The sequence below is a fragment of the Berghia stephanieae genome, chromosome 11 (genome assembly GCF_034508935.2).
Source record: "Berghia stephanieae isolate SIO BIC M18660-M18661 chromosome 11, UCSD_Bste_1.3, whole genome shotgun sequence".
In the NCBI taxonomy this organism is placed as follows: Eukaryota; Metazoa; Mollusca; class Gastropoda; order Nudibranchia; family Aeolidiidae; genus Berghia; species Berghia stephanieae.
In genome coordinates this window covers 3,133,141-3,143,140 of record NC_088370.1, presented here as the reverse complement: position 1 = coordinate 3,143,140, position 10,000 = coordinate 3,133,141, and the positions used below count along the sequence as shown (strand labels likewise).

Here is a 10,000-nt window from a genome sequence, read left to right as displayed (position 1 = left end):
AATTTTGAATTTTTTATGCGATTGTTCACTTTGATTTCCCGAATTTTAAGAAGCTAAATAGTTAATAAAATATTTTGATTACTTCCTTCTTTTTTTACTTACTTATTTACTATGGCTATTATTATTATTATTATTATTATTATTATTATTATTATTATTATTATTATTATTATATTATTATTATTATTATTATTATTATTATTATTATTATTATTATTATTATTATTATTATCATTATTATCATTATTATTATTATTATTATTATTATTATTATTATTATTATTATTATTATCATCATCATTATTATTATTATCATCATCATATTATTATTATTATTATTATTATTATTATTATATATTATTATTATATCATATTATTTAAAACCATTCAAAATGTAAATAAATTCATGTTGACATGTTGTGACACCAATATTCTACAAAATGCCATATTTGTGTCAATTTTTTTTACCGTACATGTTGTTTTAATTAATTGTTTAATTTTTGTAAAACAAGCGGCAAATTTTTGGCAAAATTTTACCATTTTTTATGGCAAATTTTGGCGTTTGAAATGGCAAAAAACCGCGGGGACAGACTTTAGTGTATAGGGTTTGGTATTGACATAAAATTACCCTTGAAACAAGCAAACCATTTCTGGCTACGTGCACTTATTTGAAGGTCTGATAGCCCAACCCAGATATGGACTTGATTTAACATTGTTGTTATGTTCGGCTATGTGGTCTTGTATGACACTCGCATTTCGATCGAAAGGTCCTGGACTCGAGCCTCGCTCGGCATAAAGTTGAATCCTTGGAAAAGGCTATTTACTCACGGTCTCTCACCGTACCCCAATGCAAAAAGAGTACCTGGCCGTTACTAGCGTTGTCTCTGTCGAAAAAAAATTGCAATATCGCCTAACAGGCATCTTGTCGCGTTCTACACATTGCGTGTTGCTGTTGGTCAGGGATCCTTTGTAAAGATATTGCGCTTTTTCTGTCGAATATGTGGTGTAGTTTTAAGAGTTTTTCCATGAAGATAAGATAATACTTTTTTTATCGCCAAAAAAAAGGAAATCTGTTTACAAACGCCCATACTACAAGTATCTAAATTAACATAATGTTCCACATAAAACTCTTAGTCAAACTCAATCATTTTACATCCATTTGGGAAAATAATACTCTATTCATATCTAAGAAACATGAGAATCTTAAAGATTAAAAATACTAGATACATTCCTAAACAAATTACAGATAGAACCTAAAAATATAAATATTTATAGAAACGTTCTAAAAAAAATACAGATCTTAAAAATCAAAAATTTCAAGAGACAATCCTAATACAATTACAAATAGATCTTAAAAATCAATATTTCTAGATACCTTCATAAAAATTACAGATAGATATTCTGGATTCTGAATTGCTTTATAAATGTCACATAGTATGAAATATCATTTAATTTTACACAATAAAATAAGAGGTAAAACGTTATTTAGATGTCGGTTTGTTTTTACAATTTATTTTATCATGAGTTTACTTATTTTGGGCAATTCAATTCTATCAAGTAGAGGGCGACTTTCATCTGTCATCATATTTTCTAATCTCAAAATACAGAATTTGTTTGCTAGACTTTCAACATTTAAAACTGCATGGGTACCTTTGCTTGTTTTCTTATTCAATCGTCTTTAATTTTTCTAAAATCAGTGATCAATTATTTTGTTTTAGAAACATTTAACTCTACAAAGTTATTATCCCAACGATTTGAGAAAACCCTATAAAGGTCGTTTCATTATTATTTGATATTAAACCTCACATGGCCTGTATCATCAGCTAATTTCATTATACGAACTCGGTTCTCATTTACACTTCTGTAGTCATTTGTATATGCTGTGAACAAAGAAGGGGAGAGAACGCAAACCTTACAACATCGAGCCAATAATTATGTGGGTTATCTAACTTGTACATAAGTAATACGTTTATTTCTGGCCTTGTAAAGAAATACATGTTAAGAATCGATGCTTTATTCCGTTACACAAGAGACAATGAAATACACCTGTCATGTAAACAAATAGATGTTTTTGAATTTGGTGTAAGTGTGAGCTTCTCGTAAATAAATAGTAATGGCTGAAATTGAGACTGAAAAGGTCCATAATATACAAGGGGGTGGGGGGGGGGGGGTGTGTGTGTGCGAAAGTAGGTATACAGTAGTAAAATGTGTTTATGTCGTGAGTCTGTTATTTGAAATGTGCTCACACTGTATACCTACTTTTTCTCCCCCTATAGATAGTATGCGCTTGGCTAAGAAGCTTATAACATTGCCATCCGGAAGTATAACGGACCAACACACAAAACTGTGTGTATCCATGAACGTTTATAGTCTGGTTAATACAGTTCAGTGAACATTACTCATAAACGTGGATGGCAAAAAACATTAACAAAGACCTGAGTGACGTCATCTTCGAACTATCTATACATACTTTTGCTCCCCCTTTTGCTCACACTGTATAGATAGTTCGAAGATGACGTCACCCAGGTCTTTGTTATTATTTTTTTTGCCATCCAGTAATGCTCACTGAACTGTATTAACCTGACTATAAAAGTTCATGGATACACACAGTTTTGTGTGTTTGTTCGTTATACTTCCGGATGGCAATGTTATGAGCTTCTTAGCCAAGCGCATACTATCTATAAATACAATCTGACTTTTCTACACAGACCTTTTGCCTACTTGTACAATTAAAAATTCGTTATTTTAGGAGATAAAGAGTGTAGTCTCTATAGTTCACTTAAAAAATCAACAATTTAGCCTCACAAGGAATAGATCATCATCTAGTCAGCTGATCCTGCGTAGGACGTTGCTTCCCGAACTTTCTTGCGAAACAGATTACGGTTTTCCGCCAGTCTACTTGCTTGAGTTGTTGTCATTCCCAGCCATTCACATATATCTTGTTCCCAGCTTCTTGTTGGTCTACCTCTTCCTCTCTTGCCGTCTACTCTTGTCTGCAGAATGTGCTTTTCTAATGATTCGTGGCGAGTCGTATGGCCAAAATAGATAACACCTCAAAAATCTTAACTTTATCTAGTCTGGCATCAGCTTATATTTTCAATACATTTCAATAAATTAGAGACGCTCACGAAATTCTGAATTTGGAGCCAAAATTTTGTATATCTACGAATTGTTCGTAATAGCAGGTCTGTCTATAAATAGATTCTATCGATTCTGTGTTTTTGAGTAAAATAAACTTCAGCATTCATGAAGAGCAACATCCACTAAACGTGCTCACTCAAAGCGCTTTACGAGGAATCCATAAAATTAATTTTTTTAAATGTACTTTTATATTGCGCAATATCCACTAAACGAGCTCAAAGCGCTTTACAAGGGGTCCCAGGCCAACAGCAACACTTAACATGTTGGACGGGACATGACGCCTGTTAGGCGATATTATAATTTTTTTCGGACAGAGATAATGCTGTTAACAGCCAGGTAATCATTTTACACCTGAGTACGGTGAGAGAATGTGAGTAAAGAACCATTTCCAGAGACTCAACTATGCACCGAGCTAGGCTTGAACCCAGGACCTTCCGATCCGAAAGCGAGTGTTATACCACTAGACCACATAGTCGCACATCCATAGCCAACAGCAACACTTAACATGTTGGACGAGACGTGACGCCTGATGGGCGATTAACAATGGGGTATTTTCTGACACAGACAACGTTGATAGCGCCAGGTACTCATTTTACATCTGCGTACAGTGAGACAATGTGAGTAAAGAGTCTTTCCACCGAGTCAACTATGCGCCACTCAGAGACAGACTCGAATTCTGGACCTTTGAGTCTCAAGGCGAGTGTCTTACTAAAGACAACAAAGTCGCATAGTAAAAGTAAAATGCCCACTAGTTCTGGCACCCATATCAATAGTAGCAATACACACAACACCATTGTGTAAGTCTTACGGTTTCTATATATAATCAGATTGAGCGATTTTAGTCATAGCATAATATCCCCAATTGGCTTTTTAAAAACAATGGCAAAGAGCTGAGTGACGTCATCTTCATTGATTCATTCATTCTATACGTACCTATAGGATATGGTTTATCTGGAGGGATAAAAGAACATAAGTAAAATAATTGGGTTTGAGAAATAAAAACCAACCATTCTCACAAAATATACTGGCATTAAACACACACACACACACACACTCACAAGCACAGACACACTCTATTCTCATTCTCTCTTTCTCTCTCTCTTTCTCTCTCTCTCTCAGTCTGACACACACAAACACACACACACACACACACACACACAAACATACTCATGTTGCAGTTTGGCGTCCATATAAACATTTATGCAGTCCATTTAATATCATAATTATAATATTATAATCATATGTTCCATAACAAATATTTTTCTCTCTTCGGCATTTTCCCAGATTCGCAATTAATTATTCTTTTCCTCGGATCAAAATATTTCACACCCAACCACAGTTCAATAATATTTGCCTTGTGCTATTGGGATGATGTCATATATGTGACCCGCCGTGTCAAAACGGTATTATGTCGGGATGTATTGTATCCCAAGAAGTGAAATTAGAGATAAATCGGTGGTAAATAGGACTTCAGAACGATTGGCATTGCAAGAAATAGTATTTATACTCTACGATAAAGAACAGATGGAAACGCCATGTTTTATCTTTAAGGTTATCACCTTTAATTTTCCTCATCTAGTTCATTCCGACATAATACCGCTTTGAGACCATAGGTCACATATTCGATACAACCTTGTGTGTGTTCTAAACCATAGCAGCCGAATCACTCATCCCCACAGCTTGTGAGTTTTTGTCACAATATTTTGACAAAATGATTGGCGGAAAAGCATTGTCAACAACAAGCAACTAAAAAAAATCGTCAATTATGCTTTAGGATCTGTGGGGCTGATTGTTTTAAGTGAAAGGCATAAGCTGAAGTTGGCTATGCTCCACGCCCATAAAGCAAAGGAAAAAGAATATGTGCCAGTGTATGGAAGGAAGCTACTGCTACGCTCTAATGCCAGTGTATGGAAGGAAGCTACTGCTACTCTCTAATGCCAGTGTATGGAAGGAAGCTACTGCTACTCTCTAATGCCAGTGTATGGAAGGAAGCTACTGCTACTCTCTAATGCCAGTGTATGGAAGGAAGCTACTGCTACGCTCTAATGCCAGTGTATGGAAGGAAGCTACTGCTACTCTCTAATGCCAATGTATGGAAGGAAGCTACTGCTACGCTCTAATGCCAGTGTATGGAAGGAAGCTACTGCTACTCTCTAATGCCAGTGTATGGAAGGAAGCTACTGCTACTCTCTAATGCCAGTGTATGGAAGGAAGCTACTGCTACTCTCCAGTGCCAGTGTATGGAAGGAAGCTACTGCTACTCTCTAATGCCAGTGTATGGAAGGAAGCTACTGCTACTCTCTAATGCCAGTGTATGGAAGGAAGCTACTGCTACTCTCTAATGCCAGTGTATGGAAGGAAGCTACTGCTACTCTCCAGTGCCAGTGTATGGAAGGAAGCTACTGCTACTCTCCAGTGCCAGTGTATGGAAGGAAGCTACTGCTACTCTCTAATGCCAGTGTATGGAAGGAAGCTACTGCTACTCTCTAATGCCAGTGTATGGAAGGAAGCTACTGCTACTCTCTAATGCCAGTGTATGGAAGGAAGCTACTGCTACTCTCCAGTGCCAGTGTATGGAAGGAAGCTACTGCTACTCTCTCATGCCATTGTATGGAAGGAAGCTACTGCTACTCTCGAATGCCAGTCATCGCTCCAGAACAAACCAAGAATTGAAGTCGTGTCTCACTGGAGCAAAAGCACCAACACGTGAGTCTGTATAAAGTTTTGAATTCTGACAATATAATTCCTGTGTAATTCTCAAGTCAATGTAGATTTTCTCTGTTTGTAGAACCGGCTCTCTACAATGAGATCAAAACACAACTACTTATCCGCTACTACTACTACTACTACTACTACTACTACTACTACTACTACTACTACTACTACTACTACTACTACTACTACTACTACTACTGCCACTACTACTACTACCACTACTACTACTACTACTACTACTACTACTACTACTACTATTACTACTACTAACTACTACTACTACTACTACTACTATTACTACTACTACTACTACTACTACTACTACTACTGCTGCTGCTCCTAACACCACCCCCACTACTACTACTACTACTACTACTACTACTACTACTACTACTACTACTACTACTACTACTACTCCTACTACTACTACTAATACTACTACTACTATTACTACTACTACTACTACTACTACTAACTACTACTACTACTACTACTACTACTACTACTACTACTACTGCTCCTAACACCACCACCACCACCACCACTACTACTACTACTACTACTACTACTACTACTACTACTACTACCACTACTACTACTACTACTACTACTACTACTACTACTACTACTACTACTACTACTACTACTACTACTACTGCTGCTGCTGCTACTACTACTACTACTACTACCACCACTACAACAACAACAACAACAACTACTACTACAACAACAACAACAACAACAACAACAACAACAACAACAACAACTACTACTACTACTACTACAACAACAACAACTACTACTACTACTACTACTATAACTACTTCTACTACTACTACTACTACTACTACTACTACTACTACTACTACTACTACTACTACTACTACTGCTACTACTACTACAACAACAACAACAACAACAACTACTACTACTACTACTACTACTACTACTACTACTACTACTACTACTACTACTACTACTACTACTACTTCTACTACTACTACTACTACTACTCCCACCACCGTTACTACTCTTCACTATCACCATCATTATTACAACTATAAATAATTTTACAGTAACAGTCATCAGGTTACATATCCTACCTGCTGATATGAATGGAGCGAGAGACAGAAAACATGTCAATGCTATCAGCTTTGATATGACGCTGCATCGTGGGGCCCACATGTTGCCTGTTTTAAACCTTTTACGTCTGTCAAGTCTGAAATAAAAACAAACAAGATTAGACATTGTACAAACACTTAGTTTTCATATGCGATCCACTGTCTCAAAGTCAATTCGCTACCACATCTGGACGGAACAGTATTGAATTTATACCCACAAATTTGAAACTATGGGTTAATATAGATAGTTCGAAGATGACGTCACCCAGGTCTTTTTATTGTTTTTTGCCATCCGCGTTTATGAGTAATGCTCACTGAATTGTATTAACCCGATTATAAACGTTCATGGATACACACAGTTTTGTGTGTTGGTCTGTTATACTTCCGGATGGCAATGTTATGAGCTTCTTAGCCAAGCGCATACTATCTATAGAATTCTTTCACGGGGTTGGATTGATTAAATGAGTTGATAGTGCGTTATTCCGCGATTTTTAAAAAATGGCTAAAATGATAACAAAGAGCTGAGTGACGTCAACTTCGTTGTTTTTTTTTTGTTTGTTTTTGTTTTGTTTTTAAGGGTTTTACGGCGCTTGCAACACATTAAGGTCATATCAGCGCCAGTAAAAAGGAAGAAAATGGGATAGTTAAAAGTTCTAGAATTACAATAAAGCACCCAAGAAAAGGGAAGACAAAGGGGAATTGGTTCAAATAAGAAAGAGGTGTAGATTCCAAAAGCACTCTATCAAAGTACTTAGTTTGAGATCACCTAAAAGTCTCACCCAGACACAAGCACAGGTCCCCGGTAAGAGGAACACACTCAAATGATACAAATCATATATAATATAAAGAAAGCATAATACAGTGCATAACAGAGAGATGATTTACAATGAAAAAAATATCATCTCCCAAAACTAACTATACATTCGACTGTTTCCCTCCCAGCCAGGGCATCTGGCCAGGACCAGGACAAAACCAAGTAATCTCATTCCAAGACAAAGACAGAAAGCAAGGTGGAAAACAGATATAAGGGGATAGAAGACACAGCAAGTACCTCCCTGCCCACTATGGGAGGTCAGGAACCCCACCCAGTCATCTTCGTTATTTCTATAGCCTGATTGATAGAAGTTAATGAGAACTAATCAAATAGCTATCTAAAAACAACAGAGTTGTGAGGTCAATTTCATTCCATCTATGTATTGCTTTTTCACTGAGCTCGTCGCGTGTATTGTGCCATGGTGCGTCGCATCATCGTTTACGAAAGCGACGCACGGTGACGCATGGTGACGCATTGCGCAAAGCTTGGGCTCCCCCGTAGTGGATGTTATGCTGACATGATAGATACAAGAAACTCATAAACATCTGCAAGCCGGATAAAACGTTATTATTATTATTATTATTATTATTATTATTATTATTATTATTATTATTATTATTATTATTATTATTATTATTATTATTATTATTATTATTATTATTATTATTATTTTTATTATTATTATTATTATTATTATTATTATTATTATTATTATTATTATTATTATTATTATTATATATTATCATTATTTATTATTATTATATTATTATTATTATTGTTATTATTATTATTATTATTATTATTATTATTATTATTATTATTATTATTATTATTTTCATTATTATTGTTATTATTATTATTATTATTATTATTATTATTATTATATTATTATTATTATTCATTATTATTATTATTATTATTATTATTATTATTATTATTATTATTATTATTATTATTATTATTATTATTATTATTATTATTATTATTATTATTATTATTATTATTATTATTATTATTATTATTATTATTATTATTATTATTATTATTATTATTATTATTATTATTATTATTATTATTATTATTATTATTATTTATTATTATTATTATTATTATTATTATTATTATTATATTATTATTATTATTATTATTATTATTATTATTATTATTATTATTATTATTATTATTATTAATTATTATTATTATTATTATTATTATTATTATTATTATTATTATTATTATTATTATTATATTATTATTATCATTATTATCAGCATCTTGTGAGCCAAATTAAAGTTCCAATTCCCTGGATGATCTTCATTGACAACTAGCATATTTAGACCAGGAAATAAGATGCCATAAGATGAATTACACAAGGTCTGTATCCAGTCTTCTGGAAGAGTAGCTTTACACTTCCAATTAAATAGGAACCAGCTTTTTTGACATCCCGCTTTTCTTCCCTATTTCTGCATCTTTTACTGGCACAGAAAAAATATTAACTAATACATCAATTTGAATTTTTAAATCATTGATATCGCCGTTGCATCCAGGCTACCTCTACTTAAATATGTGTAACCTTGCACTGTGCATTCCTTGCTTCTAGAAGAGTCGACGTGAACATCTATTATACAGGTCTGATACCGGACGCAGTTATGGGCCCGTTTTAATATTGTTGTAAAGGAGAATATTTAGCGTTGGTTTGAGAGAATTTCCATTAAAAACAATAACACGTTGGGTTATCAGACGTGCAAATAAGTTCTCGTCGAGAAGAGGCTAATCGGGCAATAAACACTGGTTTTTCAAAAAAAGTATTACTAATTACTATTACTATTCCAAATTCGCTTCAAATTGAGCCAAGAGGTTTTTTTACTCTTTTGTCTTCTACTTTCGATTTTGCAGCCCATGTTTTGTTTCGGTAAACTAAAAATAACCCTCCTTGTTTACACAACAGACGTGAATCTAGTTCCGAATTAAAATTAGGAAAATTCGGAAATTCGAATGCTATCAATCCTTAGTACTTCCGAATTAAAATTCGGAAGCTGTCCTGGAAATAAGTTGAATGGTTAAATACACATATAATCATAACTGACACAATAGTAGTGTTAATTAAGTGTTTCAGTACATTGAAATTGGATACACACTACACATTCTCTATGTATACAGCAGTATCTCTTATCAAGAGTTGTTGGTATTGAGGTATTAAGAAATGTCA

The 10,000-nt window shown here is 33.9% G+C and overlaps 1 protein-coding gene across 1 annotated transcript in view; it reads right to left on the bottom strand.

Moving 5' to 3' along the window:
• LOC144957358 (dorsal-ventral patterning tolloid-like protein 1) overlaps nt 1–10,000 on the bottom strand; it is a 29,185-nt gene that overhangs the window by 19,027 nt on the left and 158 nt on the right. The window contains exons 2-3 of the mRNA XM_078888550.1: nt 6,960–7,075; nt 4,075–4,092 (exon numbers count right to left, since the gene is read on the bottom strand). Of these exons, the coding sequence (XP_078744676.1) occupies nt 4,075–4,092; nt 6,960–7,041 (100 nt within the window). The 5' untranslated portion in view covers nt 7,042–7,075. The remainder of the gene's footprint in view (nt 1–4,074; nt 4,093–6,959; nt 7,076–10,000) is intronic.